Here is a 21,434-nt window from a genome sequence, read left to right as displayed (position 1 = left end):
TTCCCAGTTCTTGGGAAGTCTGGGACACTACACACATACCAGTTCTTGCAGGTACTGAGAACAGGTATAGAATAAAGATTCCCAAGGAAGAAACAGCAAGAAAAAAGGCTGTTCTCAGCATCTTATGCCAATCTTTATAAAGGCTCTTAGGCAGATATGTAAGGACTGCTGAAAGACTCAACTGCCACAGACTCAATCTCCATTTCAAAAGGAGTAACTACAAGGCTGCATTAGCACTACAAGTAAGTACTTTGTGACTTCTCATAACAGCAAGTGCCGTGAGAAATATAGTGAGTGCTTAGTAGAAATTTTTAGAGTATTTAAAATTTCAGACTCCAGTCTGCCTGTAAATATGCAGCACACCTTGTGCCTGGGGTTTTTGAAAGACACAAAGAAAGCAAGGCCATCAAGAATCTTTAGCCATATTTTAAAAGAGTAGACAAGGTCATATCCACCAGTTTAATCTCCTTTTATAGAGTTAATGTTTGTCTTGGAGCCATTACCTGATAGCTGTCAATTAAGAGGTTTTACCTCCCTTTCGGATCCACTCTAGGTTCACAAGCAACAGAAACGTTTGTAGGTACAAACCTCCCTGTATAACAACAGACTAACCAAGTAGTAAGACAGGGAAGCCTTGAAATATTAAGAAAGACCACTTCCCCAAAATATTTTTCTGAAACACAATTTGCCAATAGTATACTTAGAAACCTTTTACACTTGACACTGTCTGATGCAACACACATTAGAATCCCTTTCTGAAGGACTTCTTCAAATGCTGCATAATCACACATATACACTTTCCAGGTAACAACTGTTAGTTTCACAGGCACCTTATCAAGCATCTAAGAGATGCATCAACAGTTCATTATTTAGCATTGTACATACAAATAGAGAGTTTCACCCACGTACAGTTAATTACTACTAATGCTAAACTTGTGCTTAGAGAAGTTATTTTCTTTCTGAAATGATCTGCAGATTTTAGTGCATGAAGTTATGAAAGGTAACTGAAGTTGCTTTGGTAGTAAGAGAGCAAGCACGTCTTTTTAGAAGGGGAGCTAACGCCAATATCCCTCTCTCAAAGTGAGAAAATTGTTCATCCTTAGGTTTATATTTACATCAAAGCAAATAAATGACCCACATCTTAACATGCATAAGTCTTAGTTATTATATTTTTCACTCCTCTCCAAGAAGTGATGAAGTGAGTCAGGAGGGCCTTGCGAGGTGGCACACCATAGATATGATGTTCAGTGCTTCAATGAGATAGGACACACATTTCTGTGACTAACACACCTTAGCTTGGATCACAGTCGCTGCTGTTCTGTGCAAATCTATTTATACTGACAGAGCAGAGAGCCAAAACAATTGCTTTGTAATTAGTTCTGGTATGTTCGAATCCAGAAGGGAAACACTTTTAGCTGATTTTCCCTGGGAATACTACAAAGTTCCACTACAGCTTCACAGTGTAACCATGAAGACCAAGAAAGGCTCCTCATTCACCTAGAAAAACAACAAATCACAGTACTGAATTGTTCTCCTGGATCTTGGCTTTACTCTGAATGTGCTGAAACGTTTGGAAACACTCTTTCTGAAAATCTGTCATCTGTAGTGTCAAAGGCATTCCTGGCAGAGAAAGAAAACCTTGTTGAGGGCAAAATTCAGTCAAGATGACTGTAAAAACCTAATCCACACCTTTGAATTTGGACTGAATATCCATCAGTTAAACATCTTGCAAATGACCCAATTTGTTTACATGGCCCTGTAGCTTTTTATGACTTTTCCATAAAAAAGTTATTACATCCACTCCTTTTATTTTGTTTTAGAGCATTTGAATGAGCCCCAGAACCACAAGCAAGTGAAACAGAGCGTCTGCAGATGGAAGTGGCCTCATATAACTCTCCACTACCGGTGAAATAGTCAGAACAACACTTTCAGTTTGGAAATGCCATACCTTCACACACAGAAAAAGAATTTCCTGTGCCATATGTCTTTTTTAATGTTTAACTATTGCATAAAATGAGTGCTGGTTTCCCTGTCAATCCAAGGAGGAACTTGGAGCCCCTATGACTAATGCCTTGGATTGTTTGGAACAAGGGTGAACGCAGTTGGATGGTTACACAGAGAATTACACTGGAGGAGAAAAAGTAACAAAATAGAAAATAATAATAATCAAACTTAGATATTTTAGCTGCTATCATACTGCTGCTCATCCAATGAAGCTCCCTAGATAATAGTTTACTAAAAAACTGGACAACTGAGTTTTGTGGAAAAGACTATAACTAAAGGTAACAATTGAAACAAATTATACCATGCATTAGTTCAGAAATAAGTACCTCTTCCATGCACTTCATGTGCTTTTAAACAAATAATGCTGAAATAAGAGAAATTAGGAGCTACAAATTGACAGAGAAGGTGTGCTAAGAGCATCTCCAAAATCATTTTTCCAGTGTAAACTACTCTTCAAATATGACACTCTCTGGTATTTAACACACAGAGAAATTTACAACTTTGCTGATTTGTGCCAAAATGAATAATGGTTTATAGATGTAGAATATTGAAACGACAAAAAGGGCACCACTCCTTTACCTTTTACTGCCTGAACTTAGTTTGAAGCCCATTTATCAGATTACAGGACCAATTCTCTAATTAACTGCAGCATCTAACTCCTTGCCCCCCACCTTCTTACATGATTTATTGCCAATTCATAATAAGAATACAACAGCAACAGCAATGCAAAAAGGAATTAAATATACAGAATACACAAGCAGCACTTTTTCCTCTTCCAAAGACATTTTTTTTCTGAGACAGACAGATTAAGGTTTCAAGAAAAGCTACATAAAGATGATAGAGGATCCAGCACTCAAAATCATCACTGGCTATGCCAGACATTTGCTGAAACTAGGAAGACCTCCCCTGCCTTCCTTTAGTAGTACTGTAATATCATAGGGAACATATTAGGATAGGTACCCAAACAACAGCACTGGTCATCTAGAAAACCAAGCCCTAAAAAATTAAAACCAAAGATTTTTAATTGCAGCCACAATGCTGGCAAGGTGCATGACCAAAGGAAAACCTCGGTCTGCCTGCCTTTACCAAGCTTTATTCAGGATCAATTGTACCTTCCACTTCATGTGGAGAAATCAGCACAACAGTGATCAAATTGAGTCATGCCTGCATGCTGTTTTCATGCAGTTAATAACCAGTTTTAACTAATCCAAAGAGAAATTTCAGTGTTTTGGGCTTTCAGGGAGATAGGAACAGAGGTGACTTTTGGCCTAGAAGAATCTCCTTAAAACATCCATGTTTATAATGACACCTTGAATAAATGTACCACAAAATGGCAAGTTTAATGAATAATTTATGAGGATTAATTCACTAAAGGCACATTGCCACAGGAAAAAAAAAAGGTGCTATTGATTATTTCCTTGCAACTCTCATTCTTGGTAGTATAAAAGGATGCCACTTCATGGGAAATAACCTTTGAAAATTTTCATATTTCATTTCTCTTTCTGCCTGTATTGGATTGGATTAAAAGGAGATTAATTAATATCCTCTTTCCCTAGCCCCAAACAGAAAAGTGGTAGAAAGAAAATAAAATTCTGAAAACAAAAGCAGCAACCATCACTGTGAAGATCCCCACTGCAGAGTCAACCTGCACAGTCTTAAATTAGCTCACGAGAATGAGAATAGCCTCACAGTGAAATAATAATCCAGTGGCTCAAAGAGACTTAGCTAAACAGCTGAGGAGTTCTTTTAACTTCAGCTGCAGCCAGCTCACATGAGGGTCTGGTCAGCAAAGGTGAAAGCACATTGCCATGGCATGGGGGTGGCACACACTCACAGGACTTGCAAATTACACAGTGGCAAGAAGCCAAGCAGGCTCTGAGACCACGGCAAACATAAGGTCATGCCTACACAAGGTGAACGCCAAAGTCCAAAACTGAGGGCATGCTCAACTACAATGGAATAGCTGGAAGAGAACTAATAAAGCTCAGGGGGAAAAAAACAAACAAACAAAAAAACCACCAAAAAAAAACCACCCAGCACTTGCAAACCCTAATGCAGGAGATCAAGGAATTAGCTGGGCTTTCTCCTTTGTTTATACTAGTTTTTAATAGTTCTTATACTCTTGGTGTGTAAGACTTTCTCCTAGAGCATCCAGAGGCCTGCCTTTTTTCACCCAGCCAACCAACTGCTGTGGAAACTGATTAAGTTATGGAAATGTAGTGAGTTGTTATTGTACACATTTTGTAAAGATGAGGTACCTTTCTTTACACATAAGACTGCTTAAGTATGCTGTAAAATCATGAAAATAAACATAAGCAGCCCAATGTAACGCTGAAGATTTGTTTGAAAAATCTCATTAGAATGACGTCAAGAAGAGGTGATCAGAAGACAGAAGAACCATAAGACTCTCTGTCTATGGACAGAGCCCGGAACAAATTTTCCAGGCATTATCATAAAATAACACCCCGCAGTCTAAGAAAGTCCCTTCAAATCACCAATTTATATTTGAGCTTCACAATAACACATTATGAATTTTCACTTACCTATTTGAATAAAAAGAGAATTTCACATTCAAACACAAGCTGAAAAAAGTTCTCCCCAAAAGGGAATGACAGGGCTGAGTAAGTTTTAACACGCAATTAATTTCTCAGAAACTCTGGAACAACAAAGCACTCATACAGACACTTAGGTGCTACTAAAGTAACTATGTTTCTATGTGTAAGGTCTATTTACTTTCTGTTCCAGTAACTTTTTCTAAGTGACACTGGTTTCTGCTAAAAGGGTACATCTGTACTGGCCAATTCTTAAGATGCTTACACACCAAGAAGTGTACTTCCCATGGCATGTACTTTGTGACTGAAAAGCAAAGATATAGCTCTCTGGTAAAGCCAAGTGCTATCTATAAAGCAATTGAAGAGGCTCATTTCCCGATAAGGGAAGTGGGCTTGCTCAGCACATCCTCTTTCTAGTAATCAGGAACTGCCAGACATAGCAAAAACCAAAAGCAGCAACCACCCAACAGAGACAGAAACCCTCAAAACCACTGCTATAATGCACAACCACTGCTGTATGATGTAAACCAGTACTTCATTATTATATGTTGACTGTAAATAATTAGGACTGAAAGGATTTGGATGAAGTTTTAAGATTTAAAAGATATTATTATGCTTACGTGAAGACAAAGTTCAATGCAAGGTCTTTGGCAATATAGCTGTCCCTGACCCAAGGTATGCCGCATGTTTCTTCTCCATTATAAAACTCAATCTGACTGATCAACAAACTAAAAACCCCCCAAACAACATGACATAAATCTTTGAAGTCCAATCTGCAAACTTAATAAGAAATAGTTCATGCAAATATAAGATTTTTCACTAAAACCCATTCAAGATTCAATTTTACACTAAATTCCTTTTTACACTAAATTCCATTCCAACCCTAAAAGATAAACGGACAGGTTGGGATGACTACATATTTGGGACAAAGAGTAAAAGGTCTGTGCTTTTAAAACCCTTATTTTACTTAAGAAAAGAAACTGAGAGAAGCAACAGGATTAAGGAGAAGTCCCAAGCATCACTCTGATGGGCAAACAATATGCCAGAAGTCAACTACAAACACAAAAACCCCTCAGTTTTAAAAACTTTCTTCCCATGCAATTTATTGTAGTGTTGAACAGCTTCTCTAATTTGTCACAATCTTCTGCTTAAAGTCAAAAGAGAATGTGCTGTAACTCATTACTTTCCAGGAAAACAGCTTTATAACATTTCAAAACAAGCCTTGGACTAGGCAGAAATAGATTTAACTTGAGAAAAATTGCACCACTATCAAGTTTCCCTTTAGATGACACAGCTTATCTATCATACTTTCTTATCTTCTCAAAACTAAGACAATTTCTGCTACCCAGCAGTCATCAACAGGCTGTGCTGGCACTCTTCAATTCAACATGAACCAGTGGAAGTGGCACCACACCATGATAAAGTATTCAGTTATAAGAGATAATTTTGCAGTCAAATGACTGCCTTCAAGCAAAAGCACTGACATTCCTGTCGGTAAAGATTCAGTGTGCTGCATCCCTTGGACACCATCAGGTTTTTCTGATGTCCAACCCAAGCTAAAGGAACTTAATCAGAAACTCTTTGTTGAGATGCTGTTCCACTTCCTGAATTAACTCTTGGGAGATACACAAATCAGGGAATCCTCTATGTGGTTCAGAGTAGGTGTAGCAGGCCACACACACATCGAGGTGATGACAGAATCTTCTTCTGGCACTTCAGCTACTCACTTTTCCCAGGGATAGCCTGAAATATGCAAGTTTCAAACTCTGTCTCAAGGACACACTTTTGGGTTTGGATTTTTTAAGCTGCATAAATCTTTCCCATTTTGGAAGATTTAAGAAACAGATTAGGAAGCGTTCAGTTGGTGAAACCTATTATTTAGGCATTGCCACTCATATGGAAGAAGAAGAAAACCAACCTAATTTCTTTTGAGATCTGTGAAAAGACAGATCATGACTGACACATTACCTGTGCTGCAGAATTAACAGAAATCAAGTAAACGCTTCTGTTTTCTAAGATTTACTTCAGCAACTCTGTTTACTGCAGCTCATTCATACTTGAACTTGACTGCAGGAAAATCAGTCTTCTTAACCGGTCCTGGTGAGTTTCTAACTGACCTCAGGTTTTTGGCCTTCTAAAGTCATTCAGTGACACACCTGAAAGGTACACATGACATAATCTCTGCACATCACTGCTTATGGCATCCAACAGTGGTTTTTACATTATGTTCTATAGATACACTTGTAACAGCTGACAGCTTAGCAGAATTACTTTAAACATTTACTGCATCTTGTTCTAAGGCAGCCAAGTAAACAGAATTTAGATTCTCCTGCCATCTCATGCTGTAATCAAATCCAGATTAAGCTAACAACATCACATAAGCAGGTGCACTCCAGACCACCAGAGTTAAGTCACTAGAAATTCGTCACTCACAGTATTCAATCTACCAATGGCTCCCTCAGACATTTCTGAAGCTACAGAAACAGCATGAAGATACTACGTCAAAAACAGCAGTCAAAAGTAGATAGAAATGAAGCAAGAAAGTAGAAGTAAACCATCCAATCAATCAAATTTGATATACAAGACATTCGGTTTTGTGGTCTAAAAGAAACTGAGCATTCAATTTTTCTTGACTCTGCTTCAATATGGAAAAAATGGTACTAAATGCATCAAAGAGCCATAAGTGAAATGATAAAGCCACCTAAGTTTGAAAAACCCTTCAAAGCATAATGTGACAAGGAATTGCAGAAATGAAATCCACACAGATAAATGGGAGCCCTCACCACATGTACCATTTACTACTACTTTACTTTCCAGAAAACCGCTGCATAAACTTCTTTGATCCTACAGATGATTATTTACTCAGCGGAATAAAATAAAAACACTAAAGATAAATAGGATTTTTTTCACAGAAATCACATAAAGCCCCTTACTGTCAACCAGAATTACAAATAAAACCAGCTCTTAAAGAAAATCTCACTATAAGAGAGGGCTGGCAAATAAAAACATGGAGGTAGTTTTAAGGGGTTTCAAATGGAGCTACATTGGCCCCACAGCAACCAACACACTGAATTTCCAGGAGTACCAGCAAAACACTGTATCCTAACATATTTAATTTACAATTGCAAAAAAATATTTACACTAGGAAATTTTCTCCTAAAATAATATTCACTATGCAGCAAAAACAAGAGAGCTTCTTATGCAAACAATTAGCAAATAAATGGAGTCAAATTGTAATTTTTGAAGTTAATATAATTCAGTTATTAAATAAGTAAATATTATTTTATCCTTAAGTACATGCTTACCCTTTGAAACACAAGTAGTCCCACTGAATTAATAACTGGTCACAGGCATCTTCAGCACCACCTTGAAGCAATAGCTATAGCACCCATGTGTGCAGCTGAGTAACACTAATCCATTCTACTCCAGAACTTCTTGGCCACTTAGCAGTTTTACAAGTTGAGGACAGAATTTTTATTTGTAGACTGCGTGAGTAAAAAATCTCTCTCTCTCCTGACCAGAGATTATTTGGCACATGAACAGCAATATCTCATTCTCATACTCCAGGGAGTTTTAACCTGCCTCTAGCTAAAAGCTATACAATCTTTAGATTGCAGCCGAGTGTAAAAATCACTCTAATTAAATCAAGTAAGAACTGGTTTGACTAGTGTTACTGATCCCCCAAATAATTAAAATCGGTTAAGAAAAGTCAGAGGTTGGTACTTAGCTATACTTAAACTTGTTGCTATTTTTTAAGTAAGTTTTGCAATTGAACAACTACAAAGCAAACTTAAAGTAAACTACAAGAGGAACCTGGACCGTTCTGAGTATAAACTACCCCATAACACAGTTTCAGGGCACTTTCTTTTTCGGTTTTTATTTTAAAAAAGTTTCTCTTGGATTTGTATTTGTTCTAAGATGTAGTGACTGTATCTTAGAGCATGCTAAATTTCATTGCAAACCACTTGAAGCCTGACCTAAGGCAGCTGCATTTCTGATATATGTGAACAGAATCTAGTTTGCACCATCACATAAACTTACACCTATTTACACCAGTTTTACTTCTGTGCTGTATCATCTACCTTTTACACTGTTATGCTTCCATTGTTGCACCCTGGAGGCCTTTCAGGGCGCAGCTGCATTACCCTGGAACAAACCTTTTAGAGGAGACTGACAGCATAGCAGGTTTCTTTCCAGTCCTGACAAAGTTAAGCAAAAGCAATGACAATACTCTGTGTGTTGATAAGCTCCATATGCACACCATGCAAATTTAAGAGAAGGCAGCATAACAGCACGAGACATCAGTATATAATTGCCAAGCCCATTTTGTCACAAACTGGTGCCCTAAAGCCTCTGAACACCAGGTAGGATGGGAAGGGGTAGAAAGTGAGTGATTTCTCACACAGAGCAGATAATTTCCTGTACTGAGCACAAAATCTGATTGGTTTCCTGTCAGAATAGCCCAGTCTCTAAGTCTTTTGATCACTTTCCTCTGGCCCTTCACAGCTGCTCTGATTAGAGATTGATCCCCATGTTGCTCTTTGATCAGCAGCTCCGGCAGCCTGCAGGTGCCATATATCATCACATTAACAGGCCACAGCAGTATTAATCTCCCCCGTTTAAATTTGTTAGTGCACTGCATATTCTACCCCCTCACAGAGGTCTCTGAAACTTTGCTTTCTAGTAGAAGATATGATGTAGAATAGTTTTATCTGGGGAGTCCCAAGTTCAAAGTTGAAAAATTGAATTAGCCTCGAATCTGTGTTTCTGCTTTATTTCATTACAGTTCAGAGAGTTTTGAGAGCTCCCAGCTTGGCCTTTTGTGTTGGTTTGTGCCCAGGGAGAAAGCTTGCTCTAGCTGACATACTAAGTACTAAATTTTTCAAACACACCCCCCCGCCCTGCACATTAAACACCAGGGTTTCCATTAATATATGCTAACAGCCTTAATTTTCGATATTCCACAGCAAGTGTGGTTTCATGCAGTATATAACGTTACAGTTTGTAAAGGATTCTTTAAAATGACTTCATAATAGCAGATCAAGAGGAAAGGCGCTTAAAAATCTGAATAATGTAAATCATATGGAGTTCAGAGGCTAAGCAAATTACACACCCCGAAGTTGCCCTTGCTCTATGAAAGGAGTCTTTCTCCAACTCTGCGCAGCCCCAGCCCAGGGGAACTTGCATTTGAGAGTTTTCTAAACATTTCAGGTACACTTGAAAGTTGAAAGTAATTCTCATTTCCTATGCAGGATTAGCTCGTTTCCAGCCCGTACAAAACACCACTCATTCACGCGCAGACACAAAAACCCACCCCCCGAGAGCGAAGCATTTAGGGTACAAAGGTGCTCGGGTCGTTGTTGGGTTTAGGTTGTTGTTTTTTAGTTTGCTTGTTTTTATAGCAGCGCGAGGCGGTGGACGGGAAGGGGACCCGTGCAAGTTTTGCACCTCAAGTACCGCAGAAGAGGGAGCCGCCGAACCGCTGCCCTTTTACCCGGAGGCGGCGGGCAGAGCCGCGCTGCCCCCGCGCCCACCACCCGCGGGGCCGCGCTCCCGCCCCGCGGCGGGAGGAGAGGAGCCGGGAGGGAAGGGGAGCTCCGCTCCGCTCCGCGCCGGCCGGGCGCCCGCCCCCGCCCTGCCCCGGGCTGCGCCGCGGCGGGCGCTGCGGCTCCTTACCGTTCTGCTCCTTGGCGCCGGAGAAGGCGAACTTGCTGCTGAGGTCGGACTCGGCGACGGCGCCCTGCCTCCGGCCGGCCAGGCCAGATGTCAGCAGGAGCAGCCCGAGGAGGAGCATTGGGCCGGCGGGGCGAGGGGCTCCGGCACAGCAGGCACTGGCGGCGCGGCACCGAGGCCCGGGCGTCTCTCAGCAGCGCCCGGCGCGGGCTGCGCCGCTGGGGAGAAGGCAGCACTGAGCCTGCTCTGGCAGCGGAGAATTGCAGGGTAGTTTCCACATAATCCCATCCAAACTTTTTCCTAGAGCCCTTTTCTGTGTCTCCAGGTTTTGTTTTGCTTTAGCTTTTTTTTTTTTTTCCCTCTCTCTCTCTTAAAAAAAAAAAAAAAAAAAAAAAAAAAAAAAAGGATCAAAGGAAAATCTGGACCCAGACCAGCTTCCCAAGGACTAAACAATCCGTGGCCGTGGCGGGCGCGGGTCAGAGGAGCCGGGGCTGGTGCGGGGCCGCTGGTGCGGCCGCGGAGGAGCGCGCACCTGTCAGGCGGCGGCGGGCGGGGGGCGGGCAGCCCGCGCTCACACCCCAGCGCTTCGCTCGCCCGCAGCTCGGCGGCCGCGCTGCCAGCTCGGGCCGTGCCTGCCGGCTCCCCCTCCCTCTCTCCCTCCCACGCCCGCCGTCCCATCACGGCGAGGGCGGCACCTGGCGCGGCCGTTTACGCCCCGGGAAGTTGTCGGTGGGAAGACGGAGGCTGCGGGCGGCCCCCGCTGCTGCCCCCTCGCTTGCGGCCAAGTGGCGGCGCAACAGGTGCTGGGAAGGGAACCGGGGGGGCTGCCCCGACAAGGGGGCTCCCCCCGCCGGCCCCCGAGCAGGACCCCAGGTCACCGCGGTCCGGAGTCAGTTTGCGCGTTTGGTAATTAGGGCGAGGTGCTGACTTACCAGTGTTTGTTTACTGGGTTGTTATTATGGTAATTTGGTTTGTGCTTGAAAACTTGATGCTTGGTTAAGCATTTCATCTAAAGGATGCCCTTGGTAGTGGGAACTAAAACACTGAAAGGAAGTTTTTAAAAGTCTCTGAGTAGTTTGGTTTTATTTCTTTGTTTGTTTGGGTTTGTTTGTTTGGGTGGGGTTTTTTTTTGTTGGTTTGTTTGTTTTTTTTACTAGAAGTTGTTTTGGTTACCCTGAACTGGGACATCTAACAGTTACATAAGTAGATGGAAACATAGGTTCAACTCGTTGTAACTGTCCCTTGCTGTGTGATACTTGGCGACGTAAAGCAGGCAGGATTTGGTTCCTTTTTGCTGTTTCACCAGAAACCAGAACTGAGATTACGTCAAGGAGTATTCCCCTATTAATGCTGGTGAGGACTAACAGGACTGATGATGTTCAGCACACACATAGATCTTTGCTAGAGACGGCATTTCTAGGTTGCTAGAGGACTTGAACTGTGGCTGTGTGGTGGGTCTGGGTAACAAGACCCAACGCTAACTAGATACCAGGACGGCAAAAGAAGCAATTAGGACAAACCTCTTTGTCTTGATTGAGAAGCTTTGGGAGGGTTTCTTAAATTTTTGACTTCAGTCCCCATAGTTCTGAAGTTGTTTTGGGGCCGGATGGGGGACCTATACAGCCTTATATATTTGGCGGGGGGGGGGGGGGTATATAGCCATGATATGTGCAAGGCATACAAGAGAGAAACTGAGTCTGCCTTGCCAGAACCTTGAGCACTCACTGTAAAAATTTCTTATCCTTTGACCCAGCTCTTTCCATTATATAACTGAGCTGTTTCTTTGCTTCAGCCAAAGTAACCCTTGAGACAGTGATAAACAACCCCTCTGTTCCTAATAAGTGACATATTTCCAGTAGCAACTGAAAGCTGTCCAGCCAAGCTGGGCTGTCTTCTGAAAAGCAGACTTGGAGCATACCGTAAATAACAACCCTTCACTTACAGAGCATGAAGACAGAAATGTACTGCACAAAGCAGACTATGTATTTACTTTTATTGTTATCCTTATAATTTTTTTTTGGCTTCACTGTTGTTATTTTTAAATGGAAATAAAAATAACATCCACAACTTTCCAGATCTCCTAGCCTGATGATTACAAGCAGTGTTTTGGGGCTTTTTAAATCAAACAAATGAAGTATTACACTGTAGCTTAACCTGCATTGCCTGAGGATTTTGTGGAATTCCTTGTATGCAAGAGTACTGATGGCAAGTCCACTCTGAAAAACATGGACCTAATGTCTTATGCTGTGTACATGAAAAATAAACTAGCTATTGAAGAATTCTAGACTGCATCAGACCAGGGTTTCATCTGGAGGTGCTGGAGCATGCCCAGAGCAGGGCAGTGGAGCTGGTGAAGGATCTGGAGCACAAGTCTTATGAGGAGTGGCTGAGAGATCTGGGGTTGTTTAGCCTTGAGAAAAGGAGGCTCAAGGGAGAGACTCTATTGCTCTCTTCAGCTGCCTGAAAAGGAGGCCATAATAAGGTAGGGGTTGGTCTCTTAGTAAGTAAGCAACAGGACAAGATGAAACAGCATCAAGTTAGGTCGGGGAGGTTTAGTTTGGATATTAGGGAAAACCTCTTCACAAGAAAGAGTTGTGAAGCATTGGAACAAGCTGCCTGGGGAAGTGGTGATCATGATTCCTGGAGCTGTTTAAAAGATATGTAGATATGTCATGTAGTAAACCATGTAAACATGGTTTAGTGGTGGACTTGGCAGTGCTGAATTTGTGGTTGTACTTGGTCATCTTGATCTTTTCCAACCAAAATGATTCTACAGTTCTGTGGTCCTGGCTCAGATTTTTCAAAGGAAAATGCAAGAACCCACATAGTGGATGAATATGGAATAACACTGCCTAGGGAGGAAACTTCCATTCTATACCTTCTGTGATTACAGGTCAGGGTACATTTTTGAACATTAAGGCTTTACTTCTCTACAAAAACGCTTTTGTTGCAAATTCCACCCAAAATATCATGTGAGGTAATCTCTATCCTTAAATGTGTCCAATTTTCTCTGAAATTCATGCTAAACGTTTATCACCAGCTATGTTTATTTTTAATGTTATTACTCTCCAGTTTCATCAGGTATATATGTACTTGGGTTATGAAAATAAATAATTTATGTTTGCCTTCTTTAACCTCTTCATCTTCTGAGTTACAGCTGTATCACCTCCTTTTCCAGCTTGGCATTTTTACTATGGTTTTCACATGAACACCTCTATACTTCTATGGCTTCTCAAGTGCTGTCTTAGTTGTGTTTTATTTGGGGTGGGACAAACAGAACATGACATTCCAACTGAAGGCCTAATCTAACATTATATGGTGAGTGAAAATGGAATGTTTCTTTGTATACAGTAGCTCTTGTTCATGCCTTTAACTTTTCGTATGATCTACTCATGTAATACCCCCTGGAAGTATTGGCATTAAAAAAGTAAATGTCTCCGTAATTACGACAAGCTAATGTATATGTGGTTCAGATAATTCCTGACAGTGCATATTGCATTGCCCATACTGAATTTCACTGGGGACCACAATGCCAATGCAGCAAAGAGTTCTGGTGACTCAATGCTCAGTACAAAGTTCTCTGGATATAATTTTTTTCTACATAGATTATAAATATTTTTAACTACATAGAGCTTTATGTTCCTAAGTTTTCTCCATTATTAGAATTGCACTTCAGTTTTTGTCTTTTTTACCAGTCACCTTACCATAACTCATCTCACAATTATTTAGTCAACACTCTGTAGTCTTTCAAGGACTTTTTCCCTCAAATGTTTTGTAATGTAGTCTATAAGGTGCGCTTCAAGTATTTTTCAACTTAAATATTGCAACAGATGTTTCTCTGTAAATTGCAATATTGAAATTGTCTGAGATGCCAACCTTGCTCTGTCGAATAGTCTCACTGGTTTGACATATTTTCAGATTGTTTTATGACTCTGTTTTTTATCATCCTCATTTAGAACTATCTTTGAAAGAGTATTTTTTTAACTTGAATAAAATTTGAACTATCTGGATTGTCCCACAGGAATTTATTGTGTTGAGAGTTAGCCACCATAGGAGGCAACAGAAATTTGGCCTGTTAGGATATCAGAGACTTACTGTGATGCTGTATAGCCTTCCTGAACTATAAATATCCTTGAAATGAAAAGGCATTCTCTGTGATTATTATTAACTGAAAGGGTTACCATGAAAACATACATTCATCACACAATCTTCAAAACCTTCACTTACATCAGCAAATAGATTTCCCCACACCAAAGTCAAAATAATATGGTCACAGTGCCAACAGAGGTGGACAGTCACACGTGCTCCACACTTTGTCCCTTCACCACTTTGCAACAAGAAATGTTCCCAGTTACTTTTGGAAGTGGGCTGGAACTGGCAAAGTGCATAGATGTTCACAGACTGCCCTTTATGGTTTCAGCTGATGCCAAGAGATATGGACTGATTTCAGGGAGCTCTAAATATCCCAAGCAAGTTCTGTGAGGAAGTGTACTATTTCCTCTTCCTAATATTCTGTTTCAGAAAGACTTTTTTCCCCTCCAAAAGGTTTGCAATGACATAAGCATTTCTCTTGTGAGAATGAATATGATAAGAAATACAGTGTTTGGGGGTAAAATAGCAAAAGGCTGAGATATAAACCCATTTTTAGGCATGATGAACCAAAGGAAAATGGAGATGGAGATGTATAACTCTGGAAATGCAGTAACTTCTCTCAAATTCATATCTTAAGAGTTAGAGCTAGACATTTACATACTTTTGCATGACTACAACTCACTGTTGGGAAAGGAAGACGGATTGATTCACTTTTCTCTCTGAAGCTTGTTTCACTTCTTAATAAGAATAGGGAAAAATGAATTAATACATACATACTTTTATATTCCCATATATTCCAAATGTACCTGTATAATCCTTGTAAATTCATACTAAAAGCAAAACAGTATTTTGCAAAACTTAGAATTTAATTTAGAACCAATAAATATCTGCTTATCCAGGTACAGAGGCAAGTGTCCGCTTTTGTGCAAAGTGCTCCTGATTTCAGCGTAGTTACATATGAATTAGTTGCTGGTATAAAAGGGCTGAGCTTTAAATTTAAAAAAATAAGCAATTATTTTAATCATTAAATTAGTTATTAAATATTATGTTTTGTTGAAATCTTTTTATGGATGGATGATAAATATGAAACCAGAAATTGCATTACAAAAATTGATTGCCTTTTAGAAAAGCAATAATAAAATATTCTGCTCTCATGATCACCCAGCAATTGGAAAAGAGGCATTTGTACAAATAAACATGACTGTTCTAATCTTACTCATGTGAGGTGCAAAGGCTGTGTATGGAATTGAATAGAACATCATTCCTGTGTTCAAAAATACTCCTGTAAATAAGGTTATGATAAATTTTATGGTTTTAGTCTAATTGTCTGTTCCTACTGAATTTGTAAAGAAGCTGAAGATTTGTTGTTCCATTTCCATGCTACATTTGAAAATATAATAAAGAAAAGTGTTGACTCCAAAGAGGCGTCAATTCTATTGATGCATGTGGTGTGGACTGCTCAGACATGAACAGAGGAAAAGGAGCTCCAAACATAATTTGGTCACTTGAATCACACCTCTAAATAAAAGGTGCCATTTCTGTTCTGCAAATCCTAAAATGAGACTTGGGTCTTAAAAATATACCTAGAATTAAGACTTTGAAAACAGATTTCTAAGCATATCAGTGTTGTTCTGCTCAATGGTGCACAGCTTAATAATTTTTCAAAATGTCTCAAACATTTGAGATCAAAGTCCTTATTGTACTTTTCTGTGTTTTCCACTTATAAGCATTTTTTTAGAGCAGTCACATATAAGAATTCCAGTGATTCAGTCAATTACATGGTCCTCACGTATATAGTCCAAGTTACAATGCAACTTTGCTTTATGTAGGCTGTGGGAGCTACACCAGGAGACAAGGAAGGAGGCCCACTAGAGGTCTCCCAAACTGTGTAAAAGAACACTACCCACTTTTGGCACCTGCTAGCTCATTTGGGTCTTGATGGGCTTCCAAAGTCAGCATGTAAAACGTGGGATGTGGAGATCACTTATGCCTCGTAACATGTTTGCCAAATTTCAACGTGGACTAAACCCAGCCTGAAAGGGTGGCAGTTGCCAGTCTGAAAGTCAGTGTTTCCCCATGGGATATGTAGGAGTGTTCTGGGTACGAAGGTGTCTCTCTCAAAGCATTCACTTTCTTCTGTAAGCTTTTAGAGCAGAAGCTGCTGTCATTTTACACCCCCATTCAGATGCACCTCAGTATTCAAATGTTGTGCGCTTTAAGGCACGCGCTTGAGAAAATGCATAAAGGACCTGAGTAAGTGCCCAGACAACAGGTTTGCTCAGGTACTCAAGAATGTTTACTTATTTATGACTATGTGTGTGATGACTTTGGTTATTTATGTCAGAAGTAAGCTTTCTGGCTCCTTTTCAATCAGATGACATCACTTATTGATCACTAACATCTTTGGTTCTATCAACATGCATGAAATCCTGTCATGGTCAATACTGAAGATGGCATGTCTCTTTTGTGCTGTGTCAGCTCTAAAGAACTATTGAATTCTGGAAAACTATTGTTCTTCCTGGCTGTCTTTCTTTCACTGAGCATTGCAAGATATGGATATGCAATAAGAATACAAATTCTAGTTAGTATTTCTAAGCATTATTAACCACTGCTATTTGAAAAAAATATTATGTGTCATGTAGTTATAAAGTAGCATCACTATATCCAGATTTGGTAAAATTGAGGGCAAACTATTATTCAAAACATGTATAGATAAAACCAGACTATTTCAAACACTGATAAAACCCACTTATAGCATTACAAGATTTTTTTAAAATACTGAAATAATTCTAAGATATTTATATATAAATATTAAATGGCTTTGAAACTGTTCTTCAGAGAAATGAAACTCAGCTGAGAGTATTTGTGGCACAGCAGCAAAATTTTGCTACCAATTTTTGCAATTTATTTAGAACTTAACAGCCTGAATGCAGATTGTCTATCAAATAGTTATACTAAGATCTGTCACATTTATTTGCATGGAATATTTATATCTATTGAGTCTGAAGTAGAAAAAAACCCATGTCTTCATGTTGCCGGAATTTTATATTTATAATATTTAGAATAGTATTAATACTAAGAATTTTGTTTGTTGAACAAGTTTAATTGAACCAGATTTTTTTGTATAGATGTTGCACCTCAGCTTTAGTCTTCTGGTACTTCAGTCCACACAAAGCAGGAGTAATGCTGAGACAATTACATAGCTATGAGCCTTCATTTAAGTACTGATTCAGCTGAAGAGAACAGGAATCGTATTGCAAACACCAGCTTCCAAACATCATTGTTTAAAGGCTGAACTGAGATTACACTTTAATTGGTTAATGAGATCCATGTAAGAAGATACGGCAAACAAGTCCATAGGTTAGAGAACATCAGGAGCCCAACAGGAGTAGAAGAGTAAAGGTGAACTGAAGAGCAGGAACAACCACCCAGGGATGATGAGGCACTGGAGCAAAATTTCTACTACATATGGAGTATCTGTCTTCCCTAACCCCTACTTGCCACTTTACATTTCCTCTCATATGTCCTTTCTCTCTCTCTTCCCTATTCTTCCTCTCTTTCACCTCCTCCCTTTCTTCCTTCTCAATTAATTAGTTACTACTTCTACTGCACTCATTATTTAACTAAGGTCTTGCCCTCCTAATCTTATTTCTTCACACTTGATTTAGATCCTAACTTTCCTAATCCACCTGCTTTCCTTCATAACTGATCCACTGATACTCCCTAACACTCAGATTTGTTTCCTCTGTAGTTTGCCCTGTTTTGTTTCCTGTCAATCTCCAGGCCAGATTTGCTTACCACAGCAAAGCTTTTTACCCCCATTTTCATCTCACACAATGACTTTTCCACACCTTTACTCTGGCCTTCGTTGCATTGATAGTTCAACGAAGGCTAGTGGAGTGAATCAATTAGTGCTGCAGACCCAGCACCCACACCACGGATATGTTGGAGAAGATCTTTCAGAATGCTTCCATAAGAGACTTCTAATTCTGCAAGAGAGCCTTGAGATGATAGTCAATGGTAAGACATGTTTCAGAAGGTGTCTTTCTTATCAAAAGTAAACTCCTGTGTAAATATACCTATTTTGCTATTCTGTCTGCCCCAACTCTTATGACAGCTTTCTGAGATCCCTCTTATTTTAACTTACAGTACACACATCTCCTTATTGATGGAGTGTCTCTGCCTCTGAACAGCTTCCCTGTTCCACACTGCACAGAGTCAACTGGAGAGAACGTGTTCTAACGATTCACCTGAATCTAGGCTTGGCATCATCTACAGAAGCACACCAGAGTTTTATTTAGGCCATCTGGAGCTTTTCCAGAGAAGAGATGAAGAGCTTCCAAGGAACAGATCTGTAATATTTAAGAATGTACAGATCAGATGCAAAGTTTAGTTTCCAAAGTTTCTTAAAATTGATTAATTTATGTAAAAAACAAAACAAAACAAACAAAAAAAACACAAACACACAAACAAACAAAACACAACAAAAAAACAGGCATCAGGCCCATGTTCAAAATAGTTGATATCACTTCCTAAAACTTTAACTCACCAGAATTTTTTTTAAAGCTTTAACATGAGGGATATACAAAATCATAAACTCTGAGTTTCTCATCAATAGGTTCATTCACAGAACTATCTAAGTTATTTTGGCAGAAATAAAGTTCAAAATGGAACATGAAGGCTTTCATCCCATGTATTTTTCCAAAGTCAGAGACAGTAAAAGTATTTTAAAATATCAGTTCACTTTAGTAAAAAACAGCAGTCTTTATATTTTCAGACTTTTTAAAGAGATCTCATTTAACCCCTTCATTTAATAATAAGTTTTAAAAGCAGACATAGATTCTACTTTTTTTTTTTCCCCATGAGATAAAATGTTGTTGGCAAGGACTGAGCAGCTTAATTCTCCCAATTTTTTCCTACCCCTTCCTACATAAATCCAGGTAGAATTTTTGCATAATATAAATACATTAGAATAATCTGAGATACTGAAGAGCACTTAAATTATTACTTAGCTAAATTGCAAAAGAACACAGAGTAAAGCCTACTTCAGTATTAATATTTCAAATCATACTTTGGTTTTCGGATCTGGAAATCCAGGTAATTCTGCAGCAACTGGACTGCCAGCTGGAAAGAGTATGAGGAATATACAAATGATGCATTATTCATACCAATATATTCTCATTGTTATTTCCTTGCCAATTCCCTGAATGGAAATACACTACAAAGGAAAATAATTTTAAAGCTTTTTCCAGTAATATTTCAAAAATATCCCACGACGAACCACTGGAGTTCATGTCATACAGTTAAAAATGTGCAATATTGCCAACATTTTTCTTTATTGATCACACACTGGCATCAGTCGCTCATTCCCACAGCACCATAAAAAATGAGAACTTTAGCTTCACAGCCATGTGGATCACAGATCATCCCATAAAATATGTTTAGGTTGACAGTAGGTCTTTGAACTATGTATTTCATATTATGCTTCTGATGCTGTTGGATGTTGTGCCCTGTCACAATCTATTTTGAAAAGAATACCACTCCATTAATGTTCAAATTTATAAAAAATACTCTTTTGTCCTTAGCTTATATGGCTATTTAGGTATTTAGAGTGGATTTGTGGACGTAAACAGTGATATTGTCATTTCCTAGTGCTCCTTCAGCATGCTGGTTACTGCCAATAGCCCGAAATTTAACATGGGGTAAAGGAGATAGAGGAGCTGAAGATGCTGAGGTTCTCAGCATCTTTTTGGGTGGAACTCAGTACCTCACAGGATCATGCCTTCCTTCAGAAAGCACATTAGCAATGCCCAGAATGAATGGTGTGAATAGGGGTGGACCTGAAGAAGCTCCTAATCAATGCAAAATATGAATGTTATTACAAGGACATATTTTGAAAGAGTAGACCAGTTTTGAGGTTATAGTTCTTAATTTACACAAGGGCTCCTGATCTAAATGGATTTGTAGCACCAGACTCCTAGTCCTTGCCCACTACATTATTGGATGAGAGCCTAAAAACTCTTCTGCAGGAGGCGTCCTATCACACACAGAGAAAGAGTAAGCCTGCTCATGCCTGAATAAAACAAATATGGCTTGATCCTTTGTAGCTCAACACATTTCTGCTAAATCCTGTGAACCACTGAACTGCAAAATGTTAATTCCATTATATTCATTAAAAAATCAAAAACAAAGCTAAGAAAGAGTGCTCAGTCCCTCATGTAATTGGAAATTAATGAGAAAGATAGTTCAATAGTGGGTTCCCTGCATTCAATTCAGCTGTCCTGTTTACAGCCTGATGAATGGATTTTGATCTTTTTTTGATGCAGGAAATAATGAAAGCTCTGTTTTCAGTGCCACACCTGGTCACAACCAGCTAACTCATACTAAAGCAAAATGAACACTGAGAGCAGGTAAAGCTACAGAACTGAGTTATTACCTTTTTGATTGTCTAGCTGATATTCCCCTCCTCAGTTTTCAGGACTCTGGTATTTCTACTCTTTTCCACCCATTTTATTATTAATTGCTTGTGTACTTATTGCTACCTACAAAAATATTTTGTCACATAAAATTAGTTATGATTGTATATTTCAAGCAAAAATTTTTTGTGTCCAGTAAGTTTTAAAAAGCGATTATAGTAATAGCTTTCTTGTGCCTGCTGTATATCATATGAAAGCAGAAGGAATTTTATTTTGGCAATGACATCAGATGATGGCCAATAGACTGTCCTTTTTTCTTCTGTTGTAATGCAGCAGAATTCTGCTTATGGAAAGATAAATCAGTGCTGGTTTTGTAGTGGAGGCTAGTTATTATTTTAAGGGCATTATAAATCTACCAAATTTATAGTCTTGGACCATATTCATCTTTCCAGCCATTTTCAGGAAAGCTATTTGTGAGGATCATTCAATCAAACTGGGACTACTCTAGCCACTGAAAGATGATCATTCTGTCACCATGCCCCTTCACCCCGCAAACTATGGGCAGACAAATATTCTTGTACTCACAAATACCAAGCTATTGTAAATGTACTTTTAACACCTGCAGTTTTAGTTAGGACTAATATATATATGGGTTTAGGTAACTTAGAGAAATTAATGCTAATTGACTAGATGAGAA

The 21,434-nt window shown here is 39.3% G+C and overlaps 1 protein-coding gene across 1 annotated transcript in view; it reads right to left on the bottom strand.

Moving 5' to 3' along the window:
- The window catches only part of PDGFC (platelet derived growth factor C), a 121,721-nt gene extending 110,860 nt beyond the window's left edge, over positions 1–10,861 (bottom strand). Inside the window, exon 1 of the mRNA XM_066186079.1 lies at positions 10,233–10,861. Coding sequence (XP_066042176.1) covers positions 10,233–10,350 — 118 coding nt within the window. The 5' untranslated portion in view covers positions 10,351–10,861. The remainder of the gene's footprint in view (positions 1–10,232) is intronic.
- Positions 10,862–21,434: the final 10,573 nt, after the last annotated feature.

Source organism: Chamaea fasciata, unplaced genomic scaffold (assembly GCF_029207755.1).
Source record: "Chamaea fasciata isolate MVZ Bird 193981 ecotype frontalis unplaced genomic scaffold, bChaFas1.0.hap1 SCAF_6, whole genome shotgun sequence".
NCBI classification, from domain to species: Eukaryota; Metazoa; Chordata; class Aves; order Passeriformes; family Sylviidae; genus Chamaea; species Chamaea fasciata.
This window is presented reverse-complemented; position numbering and strand designations above follow the sequence as displayed.